The 18691-nt window shown below is 48.7% G+C and overlaps 1 protein-coding gene across 8 annotated transcripts in view; it reads left to right on the forward strand.

The window, feature by feature from the left end:
- Positions 1-18691, forward strand: part of SIPA1L2 (signal induced proliferation associated 1 like 2) — a 223199-nt gene that overhangs the window by 111792 nt on the left and 92716 nt on the right. For all 8 annotated transcript variants that reach the window (XM_086679672.1, XM_086679677.1, XM_086679678.1 and 5 more), the window contains exon 3: positions 415-2155. In XM_086679672.1, coding sequence (XP_086535798.1) covers positions 679-2155 — 1477 coding nt within the window. In that variant the 5' untranslated portion in view covers positions 415-678. The remainder of the gene's footprint in view (positions 1-414; positions 2156-18691) is intronic.

Below are 18691 nucleotides of genomic sequence, written 5' to 3' on the forward strand. Positions count from 1 at the left end.
AGATGAAGGGCGTGTTCCTGGCTGAGAGGAGCTTGAAGTTAGCTGGTGGAGGAGACTGGTCGATACACCAGCCAGTAGGAGTATAAAGAGATCTGTTCCCATTAGTGTAGACACGGGTGCTGTGGGAACACAAAGGAAGCACCCTTTGGCAGATGTGGGCTGAGGCAAAGTTTCTCGGAAAGGTTACTGCTCGATTCTGCATATAAGTGCCAGCCAGCCAAGTAGTGCGAGAAGGCAGAATGTTCCAGAGAGAAGGAGCAGTGTGAGCAACAGAGACTTGAAACTTCATGACCGTTTGGGGGAACTGGGGATGGGGAGAAATTGGAGAGAAGGACCGATAAGAAACCCTATGTAGAACGCATTGAACTTGAGCGACAAAAATTGCTAATGTCTGTTTTCTGTGTTTTAATTCAGGTGAAGGAAATACTCCAGGCCAGATGTCTTAAGGAATGCTCCTGAAAAGGACAGAGGCACACAAAATTAGTTCAACATCTGAGAAGCAAGCTGGTTTTGGAAAAACCATACTCTGAGGATGTTGTTTGCTTTCGGTTAAAAGGAGAAAGTACAGCTGTAGAGGAAGCCTTTGTATCTGCGTTTACGGTCGCATCGTAAATGACAATGTAATTAGTTTCACCTCAGTCTTGCTGGTGAGCCTTGGAGCTTCTTGCCTCGGCAGACATGAGCGACCCAAGGCAGTCCCAAGAAGAGAAGCACAAGCTTGGCAGGGCCTCTTCCAAGTTCAAGGATCCTCCCAGAATCATGCAGTCGGATGATTATTTTGCTCGAAAATTTAAAGCCATTAATGGCAACATGGGCCCCGCCGCCTCTTTAAATGCCTCGAATTCCACTGAGAGCAGTGGTCCGGCTAATGGCACCCCAGCCGTGCCCAAGATGGGTGTGAGAGCAAGAGTGTGTGAGTGGCCTCCCAAGAAAGACTGCTCCAAGGAGCTGACCTGCAAGGCGCTGTGGGAGAGCCGGTCTCAGACCAGTTACGAAAGCGTCACGTCCATCACGCACAACGGGCAAAGCGACCAGAGCGACGGTCAGCAAGAAGAGAAGCTCGATCTAGACTTTGTGGAGGCGAAGTACACCATTGGGGACATCTTTGTTCACTCTCCTCAAAGAGGGCTGCACCCCATAAGGCAGAGAAGCAACAGCGATGTCACCATCAGTGACATCGATGCTGAAGACGTCTTAGACCAAAATGCAGTGAACCCCAACACCGGGGCGGCCCTCCACCGAGAGTACGGGAGCACGTCTTCCATTGACCGGCAGGGCTTATCTGGCGAGAACTTCTTTGCTATGCTCAGAGGGTACCGAGTAGAGAACTACGACCACAAAGCGATGGCCCCTTTTGGGTTCCCTGAGTGTTTCCCCTGCGATCCTGCAATCTCTCCTAGCCTCCACGCGGCAGCACAGATATCCAGGGGAGAATTTGTCCGCATCTCAGGATTAGACTACATGGACAGTGCCCTCCTCATGGGGAGAGACAGGGACAAACCTTTCAAACGGAGGTTAAAGTCGGAGTCGGTGGAGACGTCCCTCTTCCGGAAGCTGCGAACTGTTAAAAGTGAACATGAAACGTTCAAGTTCACGTGTGACCCGGAAGATGGTCGCCTGGAGCGGGGCGTCCGCCCTTGGAATTGTCAGCGGTGTTTTGCACATTATGACGTCCAGAGCATTTTGTTTAATATCAACGAAGCCATGGCTACGAGGGCCAACGTGGGGAAGCGGAAAAACATCACCACCGGGGCCTCTGCGGCATCCCAGACTCAGATGCCGGCGGGCCAGACCGGCAACTGCGAGTCCCCTCTGGGGAGCAAGGAGGACCTCAACTCCAAGGAGAACCTGGATGCTGACGAGGGAGACGGGAAAAGCAACGAGCTCGTCCTGAGTTGTCCTTACTTTCGGAACGAGACTGGCGGGGAAGGCGACAGGAGGATTGCCCTTTCCAGGGCCAGCTCGTCTTCGTTCAGCTCCGGGGAAGGCTGCTCCTTCGAGTCCTCTCTGAGCTCCCACTGCACGAACGCCGGTGTGTCGGTCCTGGAAGTGCCGAGGGAGAACCAGCCCATCCACCGGGAGAAAGTGAAGCGCTACATCATAGAGCACATTGACCTCGGGGCCTATTATTACCGCAAGTTCTTCTACGGGAAAGGTAAGGGAGCATCCTGGGTGTGTGTGCGTGTATCCCAGACTGGTTTTTGCATGTTGCTTTGGGCCGGAGCCCCTTCACCGGGGAGTCCGAGGCCGTGGTTCACTGGACCCTCCGTCGCCTCCAGACTAACCCCTTCCTCAGGAACCCCTCTTCCTGCCTTTGCTGATTGGTGATCTCCAGTGTGGAATGACCACCTCTGTCTCTCTGCCTTCGCCAATTTGTGAGCATCACAGATGTCAGACCTGCTCTAGATTTACCCCTTTTTTAAATGTTATTTATTTATTTCTTTTGAGAGAGATAGAGCATGGGCAGGGGAGGGGCAGAGAGAGAGAGGGAGAGAGAGAGAATCCCAAGCAGGTGCTGACCCGTCAGCGCTGAGCCCAACGCAAGGCTCAGACTCACGAACCGTGAGATCGTAACGTGAGCCAAAAACAAGAGTTGGACACTTGACCGACTGAGCCACTCAGGTACCCCCATGTTTTAAAAAGTTTATTTATTTGAGAGAGAGAGAGAGAGAGAGAGAGAGAGAGAAAACATGTGAGTGGGGGAGGGGCACAGAGAGAGAGAGAGAGAGAGAGAGAGAGAGAGAGAGAGAGAGAGAATCCCAAGCAGGCTCTGTGCTGACAGCACAGAGCCCCACGTGGGGCTTGAACTCACGAACCCTGAGATCATGACCTGAGCGAAAATCAAGAGTCAGATGCCTAACCAACTGAGTCACGCAGGCACCTCTAGATTTACCCCTTTTAAGACCTCTTCCGTGGGTTAACCTTTATCCCTCCCTTCTTCCTCTGAATAATCTCTCCTCCTGTTTACGGTGGATAATTCTGTCGGGTGTTTTCCCCCTCTAGTCTTTTCTGTGCTTTTTGGGTCCCCCCTCGGTTTCGTCTTTCCACTTCTGTGTCTTCACAGCTCCTGCTGCTCTGTTGTGTGCATTGGAAGTGTTAAGCAAATCTTTGCTGAAAGCATGTATAAATTAGCACGACAGATAGTTTCCCGCAGCTCTGTAAGTGGCCCTCAAGGTTAAGATACAAACAATTCTTTGGTATTGTGATTTTAGAAATTCTTTCATCCTATGTGAAATAGTATTTACTTTTGTTTAGATTTTTGGACTCGAAGGCTGCATTCCTCAGAAGTCCTATAGTTGAGTCCTCAGCCATTATATAAGTATCCTTAGTTATTCCAGGGACATGAAATCTGCTTGGTTTGAGACACCTACAGAGAAACAGGTCCCATATACATATGGCAGCCGCAGGCTCAATAAAAACACTCAGGGCATCTCACTGCTTTCTTACTGGGTGCAGCTTACCACTTTTGCCCCTTTCTTATATAGGATAGCATACTTTTTCTTTCTTTCTTTCTTTCTTTCTTTCTTTCTTTCTTTCTTTCTTTCTTTCTCTCTTACTTTTTCTTTCTTCCTTCCTTCCTTTCTTTCTTTCTTTCTTTCTTTCTTTCTTTCTTTCTTTCTTTCCTCCCTCCTTTTTTTAAAAGTAGGCTTCACTCCTAGGGCGCAACCCAAGTGAGGCTTGAACTCAGGACCCTGAGATCAAGAGTCAGATGCATAACTGATTGAGCCACCCAGGCACCCCTTGGACAGTGTGCTTTTCAGGGCTGTCTTTTTCTGTTTTCAGTGAACCCAGCAGCCAGTCTGGAGAAGCTTCTCCACCGTCTGTCTTCTTGGTGAATGAACCGTTCTGCCACGGATGTGGAGAGTTGTCAGATCGGTTTATGTCGGATCGGCTTCTGTCTTCAGAAATGTTTGCAAGCACTCTTTGACGCCAGTTGGTTCTTTTCGGTGGTGGGTTGGGGTGTGCCTCAGACCTCGGGAGGTCACTCCATCCACGTCAGTCCCTGGAGCGTCGTTTAATACTTTTCTCCGTGGGCTACAGGCTTTAAAGAATTTGCTTGCTGGATAGATGGCAGTTGTTACATTCATAATGGTTTTCCCTCAGTTTTGCATGAATTCAGGTTTAACCAATGACCCAGAATCCTGATATGAAATCATGTCAGTGATAGAATGATCATGATGTTGGATAAGCGGTTTAGCTAAATAGGCCCTTGCCTTACCACTGGTCACATGTTTGAGTTATCTTTCTGTTTTCATACTGATGACATAATGGGGCTCGAATAGTTCTGTCAGCGGGCCTTGGCTCCCCACATGTGTTTCCCTGCTCCCGTCTCAGTCCTGGCTTCTGGTAGAACCCAGAGAAACTTGGGCTTCCTTTTTAGTCTGCGCTGTGTGAAAGAATGCCGGGCCCTCGTGACCCTGTTCATCCAGGCACAGCGCTTTACAAAATGCTGTTCAAAGATGGCCTCCAGGTGGGAACTAGTTATTTTTGGAAAGGGAGGCCGGGAAGAAATAGGCTCCCTAATTAAGATTCTTTTCATTGACGAAGCCATGGCTGTCGATGCCAGCAACAAAATAGCCTCTTAGAATTATGAGGCCCTGAAATCTTCAGGCAGTGAGTCATTTTGGCTTAGTTGAGTTTCGTAAATAGTTTATGGCTCACCCTCCAAAGCGTCAGAACGTGAAAGTCCTGTACGTGTCCGTGAATGCGTACCTGTGTATTTATGCAAATACTGAGGGCCAGCATCCTGTGTGTACTTGGGGCATATGTGTACTTGTGTATTAAGTATACATAGACGTGTACATGGAATGAGGGATGGATGCTTTCTGAGGCAAGATCACCACCATTAATGACCTTAGGTATGTTCCCAGAGCTGGTTTTCGGTGCTGGGTTCTGTTAGTTCTCTGGACTGCTTTTTGTAGGGTTTTTTTTCCCCCCCCTTGAACTCTCCATTGTCACTTCCTGGTAGTTTTAAAGAGTGTCTGTGAGTGGTTGTACTTCCGCTTTTTTCTAAGCTGCTACTTAGGATTTTCCAGGGCGTTGGAAAGAACATCAGCAAACTTGTTAGCTTTGAAAGTGAAATTCAAAATAAGCTCCAGAGAACTTGAGGGCAGACGCCCCCCCCCGCCCACCACCCCCCGCCGCCGTGGGTGAGTCGTTCGTGGACACAGACAGAAGCCTTGGGGGTCCCGGGCGTCGGGCTCGGTCTGGTTCCGGGCTGCCCTGGGGATCTGTGAATGAGCCAGGCAGGTGAAATCTAGCAGCTCTGCAAATGAGGGCGTGGGGCAGTGATCCCTGAGGTGGCTTTGTCCTGTGTTCCTCGATTCTGGGTTGAGGAAGGTGCCATTGACCGTTGACCGAGCCGGCCTGGCTGCTCTTGCCCTGCAGCCGTGACCTCTGCTACTTTCTTCTAGATTTAGCTCTTCCCCTGTGGGCCTGTGTGTCTCAGGATGAAATTGGCTACCACAGCATCTGCCGCCGGCACCCCAGCGGGTCCCTCTGCAGAGCCTTGAAGGACTGGAGACAGGCCACGGTCCGTGGGCTGTGGCCTCCGTGGTGCGGGACTGGAGACAGGGAGCAGGCTGGCACCCTGGCGTCAGCCTCTAGACTCAGACCTGCAGACAAACCCCACGTGGCAGGAACCTGCAGATAGAGGCCCCCCGGGCAGCCTGGCCCAGAGAAGGGTGTGTTCACAGGGAAGGAGCTTCTTTTCTTTTTTCTCTTTCTCCTTCGCTCAGTTTTCCTCTTTGGAAGCAGGCGTTCAGGGATCGCCTTTCCGGGACCGCCTTTTCTTTTTCTCCACTCTCCCTTGCTCTGTGTGAAATTGCATTTTCAAAAGAATTGAGCGGCCCCCAATCGCTGGGGAAGGTTTCAAGTACAGAGTCTTAAGGATGCAGCTTACGCTTTCCTGGGTGGGTGATGTGGGATGGCTGCCCTTTGTGCCGAGGGGCGCTCCTGTGACACACAGTCCCTGGGCGGGCTCGGTAACAGCCCTGCAGAAGGCTTTACGCAGGGGAGTGGTTAGCCCGCAGCAAGCTGTGGACCAACATCGCTTGTCCGGGCAAATCCGTCTGTAGCCCGGAGGGAAACAGCTTTATTTATTTATTTTTAAAATTTTTATCTTTTTAAAAGTGGGTTCTCTCCTACGGTGTTTCCTTCTAGATGAGGTGAAGAGGTCCTTAGGAATTGGTGATATGATACCTGCTCTTGAAAAGCCTGCCATTTAAAATTTTTAATGATTTATTTGTTTTTTTGGGGGGGGTGGGAGACTGAGCGTGAACGGGGGAGGGACAGAGAGAGAGAGAGAGAGAGAGAGAGAGACAGAATCTGAAACAGGCTCCAGGCTCTGAGCTGTCAACACAGGGCCCGACGCAGGGCTCGAACTCGCAAACCATGAGATTCGTGACCTGATCTGAAGGCAGACACTTAACCGCTTAACCAGCTGAGCCGCCCGGACACCCCTTGAGTGAACAGCTTTTTAAAGGAGAGCGGGGATTGAAGCAAGAGTAGAGAGTGCTGCCTAAGGATCCTCACTGTTGCTGGTGATGCCCACGAAGAAAAACGGGTGCAGCCTGCCACGCTCCTGTTTCCCTCGTGGAAGCCCCAGTGAAATCACGACTTCCATCTTCTGTGAGTTTTCCATTTGGGAAGCAGGTGGCGAGGAAAGGCCCCTTGGACAGGGATTCCAGTTGTACGAGCCTGTTTGGATACTCGAGCTTCTGTTGCTGCACGGTGGCTGGACCTCCTGGGCACTTGGAGCCGCTGGTCAGCCATGGGCTGTCCCCAGCAGGGCTGGAGTGGAGCTGTGGGATCGCGAAGACATGCCGTGGGTCCCTGCATGCCAACTGTGTCTTGTCCTTTTTAGGAAATTGCACACCAGCAGAGTTACTCAAGAGTTCTGAAACTGTTCTCTTCCTTAGTTCAGACCACACTTGTCTTCTCTAGACAAGAATAGCTCTAGAAGGCAGCCTGCATCATTTTTAGGTAAAGAAAGCTCAAACCAGAGAGAGAAAGCTGGGTCTCTTTGGAGACTTTGGAGTGGAAAGCAGCCAAGTGTTGGAGCCATTGGGACATTGTTTTATGCGGGTACAGAAACATGTCCTCTTACTTTAGGGGAAAATACTAAGATTGCCAAGAATTTGGCCTAGAATTCTTCCACGGCGCATCAGTGTTATACGATCATTACAGGAAAATATAGTCAAGAAGCCAAAGAAAAAGGAGTAAAATCAGCCCAGTCAGTCCCTAAGAGACAATCACTGTGAACAGTTTCCTCTTTATCCTTGTAGGCTTTTTCTGATGCAAATACGTTTATGTAAATGGAACCTTCTATTGCTGTGTCTGTGGAACTTGCTCCGGATGATCATCCTTCTGTGTTATTATGTGTAGAGCTGTATCAGCCTTTTATGAGCCATTATCAATTATCACTATCTGCTTGGGGGGGATGCCAGGTATTTGCCACCCATGATCCGGGCAGAAGAGTTAATGACTGGATTTGCTTTATTTCAGAGAAAAACCCACCAGCTTGATAGAGGCACAATGATAATGGGACATCTATTTCTTACTGTCTTAGATGCAGTATATACCTACAAAATTACTCCTGTCAGATAGAGTAGTGTTAGCAAGCAGATCTTTACTTACAAGAGTAAATTTTTATACAGTACGTTTTAATATCATAAAGTTTGAAAAATTATAAAAATTTGAATCCTAGCCTCCCCCTCCCCCACTTGAATGTGGACTGACTCACTTCCAAGGGATAGGGCACGGAAGGGGGGACAGCTGCGGTGGAGAAGTCTGGAAAGCACCACCCGAGCCAGGTCACCAAGGTCAGCATCAACATTGATGATAGGTCATGCGGTTAGCGTATAACCTTGACATGACGGGAATGGCATTTCTGGGGTCTTCCTACAAACCCGTAACCTCAGTCTGATGAGGAAACATATCAGATCCTAGCCAAGAGACTCTCTGCAAAATCCCTAACCGCTGCTCCTCAGAACTGCCAAGGGCATCTGAAACTAGGAGTCTTAGAAACTGTCACGGTCTACAGGAGTCTGTAAGAGACATGACAGATAACTATAATGGGGTGTCCCGGATGGGATCCTAGAAGCAAAAAAGGACATTAGGTGAAAACTAAGGAAATCTGAATAAAGATGGGCCTGATCAACATCACTATCAATATCCAAGCTTTAAGGGAATGAACATACCAAAGAAATGTAAGATGTTACCAACTGAGAGACTGGGCAGGGGGTGTGAGAAAACTCTACTATCTATCTGCAGCTTTTCCACAAATCACAACCAGCTTCCAAATGGTTTGCTTTAAAATTTTTTGAAAAGGCAAGTCTTAAATTCTCATGATATATTTAACAGGGGAATCTTTAAAATAACAACAAAAAGAGCTTATAGGCAGTTCTTAAAAGTACCAGAAACCTGTAGGTTCCTGTTACTTTCATTAAGCTATTTAGGATTCCTGTGAGCAGCTGACTCCACTGTGTGTTTCAAATAGAGTGAAATTGACAAAATGTCACTTTCCCACAGCCCTTTCTATATGCATCCTGCCGAATGCCAGGAGTATGTTTCTCAAACTTACCTAGAAGAGCAGGGGAATTTACATTTTCTTCTGTCTTTACTGAAATGCACAGACATTCCCTTTGAATTTCCCCTGAAATGTGCACATTGAGGCGAGGTGGTTGTGAGGTGCCCTTCGGGAAACCCTAGCTTCTCAGGCTCCCAAATTTCTGCTGAATTAACTGTCTGAAGAAAAAGCTTTATGCCCAACTCTTTTTTCTTGCCCCTTAGGATTTTCTATAACAAGTCCAAGGAAAGAAATATGTATCTTTTAGAAATCCTCTGTAAGGAGCTGAAATGGTTTTACAGGGCAGGTTTTGTTGCATAGATTGAAAAGCTAATCTTAGTTTGACCACTTGTCTCCCTTCTGTCTGGTGCTTTAAGGAGACCTGGCGTTTATGGTTCCGTCATTCGCCTGTGATTTCGTTTCTTCTCTGTTTCTTATAAAAGGAAGATGCCAGAGAGAACTTCTTTGATTTCTCCTTCCCATCTTAGCTTCACAAGACTTCTGGAGTGTGAGCAGATTGGACTTCTTTTTGAAAAGATTGGAACTTCCCAGAGAAGAGTTTTTAGCTGCCTCTGGGTGGGTTGGGTCTCCAGCAAAAATCTCATCGTCACCATGATATAAAGTGCAAGACTGGCCTCTCCAAGGTCCATTTCTGCCCCAAGATGCCAGCCTTTAAGTTTTGAAGGCCCCTTCCTGTGTCTTTGCGCTGCCCCGGGCTGTGCCATTGGCACCACCGGGGGATGAATTCCTCTGTTGGATCTGCAGCACCTCTGAGAATTCTTTCTAGGACCTCTCTTGTCTAAGAAAAGCTCACTGTTTTTATTAACAACTCCTGACCAGCTCTAGGTAAACTCACCTTTTTCTCCAGCGGTAATTTTGGTCGTTAGTATTTTCGCTGAAGAATAATATTTGTGCATACATGTGCTAAATGAACAAATAAAAAGAACAGATTCTTCTAGAATGTGTGGAGTATGCCTGTCTGGATACCAACTTACCGTTTGGTGGCTGGAGAATTTGCCTTCCTGCCTGTAGGAAGAAGGGCCCATCCATTCTAACTATGAATGGTGAAGAGTCCAGAATTTTCTGAAGCCAGATTCCTGGGTTTACATCCCAACTCGGTTTTAGGCAAGTCCTTCAACTCCTTTGTGCCTCAGTTAGTCATGTATAAAATGGGATCACAATAAAAATATCTCCTGGGGGCACCTGGGTGGCTCAGTCGGTTAAGCGTCTGACTCTTGATTTCATGTTCCCATAGTTTCGTGAGTTCAAGCCCCACATTGGGCTCTGTGCCGACTGTGGAGAGCCTGCTTGGGATTCTCTGTCTCTGTCTCTCTCTCTGCCCCTCCCCTGCTCTCCCTCCTCTCTCAAAATAAATAAGTAAACTTAAAAATGTATCTCCTGTAGAGGGCTTAAAATGGTACCTGTCACAAGGCATGCGTCCTCCTTGTCCAAGTCGCTCTTACATGAACTTGCAAAACTTTCTGTCTAGAAAGAAACTATTGTCCACACCACTGGGACAGCATTTAAAGGGCAGTACTTTATTGTAATGGTTAATAAAAGACGAGGAGGGAAAACATAGAACCATATGGCGGGGGGCGGGGGGGGGGGGCTGGGGAAAGGTGTCTGATGAAGTCTGCCACCCTCTTCCAAACGTATTCACTTAAGTTTCACTAATGTGACAGTGACAGTTGTGGGCGGGAGTATACCTTACATGTCAAATGAACCCCATTGCTGATCCATGCATGGCTGCATTTGCTCTGAATTTCATGCCTGGTGGCTCCTTTTTCTTTCCCCCCCTCTGGTTTTATACAGTGACTGAAGAAAATTAATAGGGAGTTGGACACTATTAAATTCATACGGGTGAACTGAGGACCACCTAACAATTGGACTATTCTGAGACCCGCATTCCTCCCTGAGCGGACATAATCGACTCCGCTCCTCACCTCTCCGCCTGGCCGGCGTGGCCTCCGCAGACAGAGCTCCCATTGAGGCCCGGCCGGCTCTCAGCGGGGAGGAGCTGCCCAGATACACGGGAGGCGCGGCCTCGTGGCTTCTCGTGGTACCAGTTCCGTGTGGCTGGCGGTGGGAACCTCCCGGGCTTTCTCACGTCCGCCGCAGCGGGGAGGTCACAGCTGCCACCTGTTGCCGCGTTGGAGGAACTTGGGGAGGACTATGTGCACATGTCAGCCTGTTGAGCCTTTGGCCTCACAGGCTTTGCAGTCAGCTATTGCGGAAGAGGAACTAATGTTCTGTTATTTCCCGAGAAGTGGAGGGTCAATGCTGTAGGATCCGTGAACGGCGTGACCGACGTGCAGTTAACTGGCTAGAGCTCCTTGCACTGTGCCCTTTACTGGTACCGTATGCTGGCCGTCAGAGTCTTTGGAACGTAAGGTCTCAGAGCCCCCAGAAGCTTAGCAAATCCTCCCCGCCTTGGGTTTGTTCCCTTCCAGGATTTATGCCACTCTTGGTCCCACTCAAGAAGGACCGTGCAAAGCTGGACAGCTACCCCCCCTTGGAAACGGCCCCCACCTCTCAGCTTTTATGCAGCGAATTCTTGCTTGCTCTCCTTCCCATTCTTGTAGCAAATACCCCTGAAAACGGTGCGTCGTCAAAGGAAGCCTCTCTGCCAGTCGCCTTTTTTCTCCAGTCTTTCCCTTTTTATTCAAGGTTTTCTTAAAGCGGTGTCTCCCAAGATACTGTCCTTCTGTTCAGAACAGATGGGTTGGCTCATCTGTAAGTGTGTTCATTTTACCAGGCATTAGCTGATTTTCAGAATTCAGACCTTCCGTGACTCTCAGCACCCCTGAGTTGCTGTACGCGAGGGAGTCCTAAAACCAGCCCCGCCTGGGTGCGCATCCCCTCTGTCACACCAGGCTGTGACCTCGAGCAAGTCACTTAACGCATCAGCTTCTGTAATATTATCTGTGAAACGGGGTTACCTCCTCATACGCAGGGAGGAGGAAGTGACTTCATTTATGTAAGGTATGTTAAGTGTTCTTTTCGCTGTAATGCCTCAGGTTTTCAAGCTTGGCTAATCCTTTGGTTAAATTTTGATCAAAGGAGCCTTCACGGGGCAAAAATGCATCCTTTTCGCCATCATGGTAAATTCAGTAATTGAATCCATGAAACATGAGCAGGGAGCTTGAGATTTCTTAAAGTTATCTGATGACTCTTAACGTTACCATCTGCAAAAGCAGGCTCCAGGGTTCTTAACTCCTTCATTGCTTCGTTCATTCACTAATCCGTTGTCTCTTGCTGACTTTCTCCTTTGTAAGTCTTAAGAGGGCTCCGAACAGGGGAGCTGATCTAAAATGCAGACGCGCAGTTGTTTGGAGGGAAAGGTGGGGAAGGAGAGACGTGGTAGGTGGGAACTCAGCGAGCAGCCACCTGCAGCCGTGGATGTGGCCCAGATGGGCCGTGAGCCAGCAATTAAGTGACCAGCTTGCCACTGAAAGAACAAACGTTAAACTGTGTTTTGTGGAAAAATAGCAGGAAAGCTGCTGCTGTGCCCTTGAACCCAGTAAAGGGAGGGCCGCAGGGCCCAGATCCAGGGCCTCCTGTGGCTTTGGGGGACTTGTTAATGGTGCCGTGGGCCGTGAGGTGCTAACACCTGACAAATCACGTGAGGCCGAGCTGTGGGTGAAGCTTCTGCACACCTGGCCGCGGGAGGCCCCGCAGACTTGGGGATCCTCACCTGCTCAGCTCCTTAGCCGTGAACCCGATAAATCTCCTTTCCAAGACACTGCAGGACCTGGAAACCGCCTCTGGGCTAAGGTCACAGGTGACTCCCTCCCCTTTTGCTTCTTTTTTTTTTTTTTTTTTTAAATTTTTTTTTTTCAACGTTTATTTATTTTTGGGACAGAGAGAGACAGAGCATGAACGGGGGAGGGGCAGAGAGAGAGGGAGACACAGAATCGGAAACAGGCTCCAGGCTCCGAGCCATCAGCCCAGAGCCCGACGCGGGGCTCGAACTCACGGACCGCGAGATCGTGACCTGGCTGAAGTCGGACGCTTAACCGACTGCGCCACCCAGGCGCCCCTGTCCCCTTTTGCTTCTTAATTCTCCTGAGTTAGATTTTTCTTTCCTGACAAGCAATGCGCACCACAGAGATGTGCTGAATCTCCTTTCCTGCCCTGCAATCTTGTTAACCGATTTTTTTTTTTTTATCTGCTCTGTTGTATTTGCATGATACGTGGATTTTCATGAGCTTCCTTTCTGCCAAGGGAGGGTTTTATCCCACGCACCCTGAAAGTGATTTTCTGGAAATTGTGTGCTTGGGATAAGGACGAGCTCTGGTTGGGGATGGGGGGCTTGCTCGCTGTCCTTTGACCACAGATGGGAAGGCTCACATGATGCAGGTGGACGAGCTGAGATGTCCTGAAGGGGACCCAGGGTGTCCCCTTGGTCCTTAAGGACCAAGTTAAGTTAAGGAAGGCTTAACTGGGTCCTTCCTGGACACTTCAGAGAGGGCACCTTCCCACTTCTTCATGGTTCACAGAAGCTGAAACAGCGAGTTAAGCCGTTCCAAGAATCGAGTTATGGTTTCTTTGGAAACACACGCAGGTCACCTGCTCTATTCCCTGGTGAAACTGAGAGTATGGAGCCTAGCCTTAGAAAATGGCTAGGAGGGGGCCAGGTGGCTGGCTCAGATGGTTGAGCGTCCGACTCTTGATTTCGGCTCAGGTCACAATCCCACAGTTCGTGAATTTGAACCCCTACACCGGACTCTGTACTGACAGTGCAGAGCCTGCTTGGGGTTCTCTGTCTCTCCCTCTCTCTCTGCCCGCCCCCCCCCCCGGACACGCTCTTTCTCTCTAAATAAAATAAATAAACTTAGGAAAAGAAAAAGAAAAGAAAAGAACCAGGAGGTCTCAGAGCTGGCATGTCCAAAGATGTGATGATTGTAAGTGGCAGGAACGTCCCCTGTCCGCTTGCATTCAGAAAGCGTGTCTTGTAAAATGGAGAGAGAAACATTGGAAACAAGTGTGGGGAGGCAGACGTGAAAGAAAAAAAATGTTCTCTCTCAAATTTGCCTGTCGTCTTTGGTGAAAAAGATGATATACAAATTTCGGATTCCTCCAGTTAAAAGAAAAACAACTTCTAGTTCCTGATGGAACTCATTCAGCAAAATATATGCCGCTGCGTTCATAAAACGACTGCAACGAATGGGATGTAGCTCTCTAGGTGATTACAGATCGGCATTTTGAGATTAAAAGTGTGAATCCCCTTCAAGGCTGACCCTCGTGCTTTGTAGGACTATTGGGGCTCAACATCAAAATGCCCCACAATGCTGTGTATTGTATGTTCACTCCTTTTTTGGTTTTGATTGATTTATTTTTTTTGTCAGTGTCATGCATATCTTCCATTATAATACCTCTCTCAGATTAAGGATAGGTGTGTTATGTGTAATTGGATGGTGGAGGGGCAGGGAGCTGGCACTGAGGCTAAGAAGGGTTGCATAACTAACCCGAGGTTAAACAGATGATAAGTTAGCATAGCCCAGAAACCATTAATCAGGCTTATTAGAATTACACATATTTAAGAATACACAAGTTTGGGACTGCGAGTTCACTGTGGCAAACCGGAGGCAGATGTTATCTCTCCCTCTCCCAAAACCCCACGAAAAATGATAGTGAAGGAATGACAAAAGGGCGTAAAGCCACGAAGGAAAAGAGAACTAGGGAGAAGCTTCACGAGGCAAGATCTGCCAAAGCGGACGGAAGAGGCACACCAGCTTTGCAGATCGGAAGGGTGCGTGTGGCAGCGACAGGCCATCGGAAGGCAGCCCATCCACACCGCAGAGCCAGGTACCTCTGAAGAAGAGCTGGGGGCGGGGCAAGGGAAGGGGACCAGTTATAAATATGTGTAAAAGGCCGGATTTTCTCTCCTGTCCCTTATAGTCCGTTAACCACTCGTCCCCACCCAGGCAGAAAACTGTAGGTTTATTCTGGAGAAGTTGAACAACAGCTGAGCTAAAGGCAGGACTAGGGCACTTAACTGGAGATGGGGGATTGAGTGGAAGTCCACACAGTGAGATGCCCGGCCCTGTCCCCTTATTTGGGCTAAGTACCTGCAGACAGGGGCAGAAGAAGTTTCCCTGGAGCCGTGGATCAGCTTAAAATAAGACCTACCTCGACTGATGGCTGCGGTTCCCCCATTAGAACAGTTGAGTCCCTGCTCGATCAGTGTGAGGATATGAAGTGGACTTTAAAGCAAGTTGGGTCACCGTAGATGGGGGATTTCATAATGATAAAAGGGTTGGTTCCAAGTGCCTAAAAACATGGCTTCAGAGTATGTAGAAAAAGCAAAAGCTGGTCAAACTAAAAGGAAGAAATCTTCAAGTCTCCAATCTAAATTCTCTACATACCAAAAACATACAAATAGAAATGGAAAATTTTTGAGGGGTGCCTGGGTGGCTCAGTCGGTTGAGCGTCAGACTTCAGCTCAGGTCACGATCTCACGGTACGTGGGTTCGAGCCCCGCGTCGGGCTCTGTGCTGACGGCTCAGAACCTGGAGCCTGCTTCGGATTCTGTGTCTCCCTTTCTCTCTGCCCTTCCCCTCTGTCTCTCTCTCTCTCTCTCTCTCTTTCTCTCTCTCTCTCAAAAATAAACATGAAAAAAAAGAAAAATTTTGAAAGATACTATTTACATTATCCTAAAACATTAACAACCTAGGACGAAATCTAAAGAAAGGTATGAATGGATGACAGAGAGCCACAAAACATAGCCAAAATGAAGGAAAACCCTAAGTAGGTGGAGGGGACACGTTGTGGTTGTGAGTTAGAATAGTCAGTATGTCAAAATTCAAAGAATTTTTTTTGTGGGAACAGAATTAAGAGTGAGGAAAGATTGAGCAGAGCCCTGCTATTTTTCAAGCCAAGGAGAGTGGCTTTTTAAATTTTTCTGCATATACTTATGTTAAAATAGAGTAGATAGGCCTTGTGACAGTTGCCTCGACTGCGTATGTGGCTTTTTCTTCTGGATTGTTGATTCTGTAGTGGATATTAGTGGTACCTCCTTGGTATTAAATATGCTTGTTCATATTACAGAACCTGGAATGCGTAATTTTCGTTGGTTTCCGGTAGTGTTAGCCCCACAGGACTAGAACATTTTGAAGCAGGCACTATACTGTGTCCTGCTCGATGTTGTGTCCTTGTGTTTATCAGGTCTGGCACATGGCTGAGGCATAGACCATGCTGGGTGTTTGAGTGAATGGATTGAAACGAATTGCGTGTGGTGCACTGAATACTGGCCCCCGAAGATACCCAGGTCCTAATCCTCAGACCCTGTGTGTGTTACCTTATATGGCAAAAGCAGCTTTCCAGATGTGAGTAAGTTAAGGATCTGAGACCAGGAGCCCACGCCGGATTCTCTGGCTGGACCCCGAATGCCATCCCGAGTGTCCACGTAAGAGGCAGGCAGAGGGAGATCTGGGGAGAAGCATGCATTGTGGCCCCTGACGCAACATCTAGGGCTGGATTCGAAGACAGAAGAAGGAATTCAAGGAATACAGCTCTCAAAGCTGGAAGAGGCTGGGAAGCAGATGCTTCCCTAGAACCTTCCTAGGGAACGTTGCCCTGTCACAGCCTTGACTGCGGCCCGTTGAAACTGACTTTGGGCCTCTGACCTCCAGGGCGGTGAGGCAATAATTGAGTGTTGTTTTGAGCCTCCAAGCTGTGACAGTTTGAGCAGCGCTAGGAAGCGGACATTCTCAGGTGTATCCATTCTCAGTCTTGTAAATATTTCGAGAAACCATACTGCTCCTCTCACGGGGGCAGTTCCTGCAGCATTTCTGGATGCGGAGACCTTTCACGCTGTCTTTTGCACTCGCCAGCATGAAATGAGCTGCCTCCTTGTTTCTGTTTTGATAGTCCTGGTTGAGGTTCAGTACGACCGTAACCTCTGAATGAGGGAGCCTACGTCAGTTCTTCATTCAAGTCCAAGTCTTTAAATACTTAACACCGATCAGGCATAGTTCCTATCAGGCCTTGAGGATATAAAAGTTGAAGGACTTAGCCTCATCTGGAGGTGAGGCGAATATTTCCAGTGGAATCGATGTGTGGGGTTGAGTCTGAAATGATGACTGAGAATGTCAAGTGCAGAAAAGCGACGGGAGTGCCAGGCCGAGGGGGGTAAATGGCACGAGTTGGGGGAGTTATGGGAGAGGAGAGTTTGGGGTGATGTCACTGAGGAACTTACAGGAGAAAATGGGTGGGGGGGGGGGTGGAAGGACAGACGGACGTTCAGACAGATACATGTAAAGACAGAGAGAGAGTCAGAACACACAGCCATGGGCCAAAGGTGGAGCCTTGGGACACATCCAGGTGACGAGGAGAAGCCAGAGGGGCACCCACAAAGGAGACCCAGAAGGAGAGCCCCCGGGGGGCGGGGGGTGGCTCACTTTGGAAGGACACTCCCGGAAGCCCACCGTGCCCAGCGAGGCAGACAGGCCTATGGAGACAAAGCCCCAGCGGTGGGACGGTAGAGGCAGGTGGAGCCCTGAGCAGCAGTTGGAACATGGCAGAAGAGAGCCAATACTGAGCATAGGAGCAGGACTTCTCCCTGAGGGGCCGTGGTAGGGGGGGTGGTCCACGGGGCTGAGGGCCGTCCACCTACCAGGCCCACTGGCTCTTCCTCTCACCCAGGTAGGGGCACCCGGGTGGCCCAGTCGGTTAAGCGTCTCACTTCAGCTCAGGTCATGATCTCACGGTCTGTGAGTTCGAGCCCCGCGTCAGGCTCTGTGCTGACGGCTTGGAGCCTGCTTTGGATTCTGTGTCTCCCTCTCCGTCTGCCCCTCCCATGCTCGCACTGTCTCTCTCTGTCTCTCAAAAAATGAATAAATGTTAAAAAAAATTTTTTTAAACAAACAAAAAAAACCCAAAGGTATACTTGACCTATAGTACTTCACCCCTTTTTAAGTGTAGATTTCTAAGAGTTTTGACAGATGGATGCGGCCAGTAACCAGTAGCACCATCAAGGTGCAGGGTAGCTCCCTCACCCCAGAAAATCCCCGCGTGTCCCCCTGTGGCCAGCCCCTGCCCCCATGCCTGGCTGCGCTAGCCCGTGAGCCGGGCAGCACCTGCCGTGTGTGAGAGCAGAACCCATGGCCGAGCTCGGGTTGTCAGGAATTAGAATTCATGATTCGGTTCCCCTAATCTGGGCTCTCCGTTTCACCACGAGAAGGGGTTTTGCTCACTTGGTCGGTCTTCTTCCCCCTAAAATAATTTGAAGCTCATTTGATTCTTGTCAGCAGGGTTCGTCAAATCCCTAAGAGGGAATCCACTTGAGCATTTTTGCAAGAAACTTACTGAACTGGGTCCTAAGAAGGAAGCTTTTGCCTGATGATGGCTGGTTGTGCTTTAGTGCACTTTCCAAACATTTTCCCTAACGCATCTGCCTTATGAGAAATGAGGTAAAGGTGCAAGTTCTTGTCAGGACAGTTAGTAACCACAGCTAAGAAAATTCCACACTGATTTCATTCTAGGTTTGCAGGTGCATTTTCCACAGGATCTAGTATAATGCCGCGGTCCTAATAGTCACTATCACCAGCTTGAATACAACGATGATATACCCGGGAGCCTGAAGTAGACAATGAACTGTTGTTAGTCTCTGTTTTCAATGAATATTTTTAAATTGTTGATTAAAACCCAAATAAAATGGGGCACCTGGGTGGCTCAGTTGGTTGAGCGTCTACTCTGGATTTCAGCTCAGGTCATGATCTGCGGGTCATGGGATCCAGCCCCATGTCAGGGTCCACACTGAGTGTGGACAGTTAACCTGGCTGTAATTAGCATGTAATTTACTCGCGAAAAACAAAGACTTGTTTCCTAGGGTGTATGTCCAGGATTATAGTAAGTCAGTAATTCATCCTCCAGCCCCTAAAATTAGTTGACTTGCTGCTTGTAGCCCTGACTGTAAAGAGAAATAATGTCAGTGTTAATCTCATTTGGTTGTAAGAAGTAAAGAGGTAAGTGATTGTGAAAGTAAAGAAGTAAATGCCCCTATTCCTCATTGGCTTTGGGCAGTGTTTGCCCTGCCTGATGCAGGTGCTGTTTTCACCCTGATTTCTACTTTCTGAATAGCATTTCTTGTTTCTTCAAAAATTTAACATGGCAGAAAAC

The sequence above is a fragment of the Puma concolor genome, chromosome D2 (assembly GCF_028749965.1).
Source record: "Puma concolor isolate L17-30 chromosome D2, mPumCon1.1.hap2, whole genome shotgun sequence".
Taxonomy (NCBI): Eukaryota; Metazoa; Chordata; class Mammalia; order Carnivora; family Felidae; genus Puma; species Puma concolor.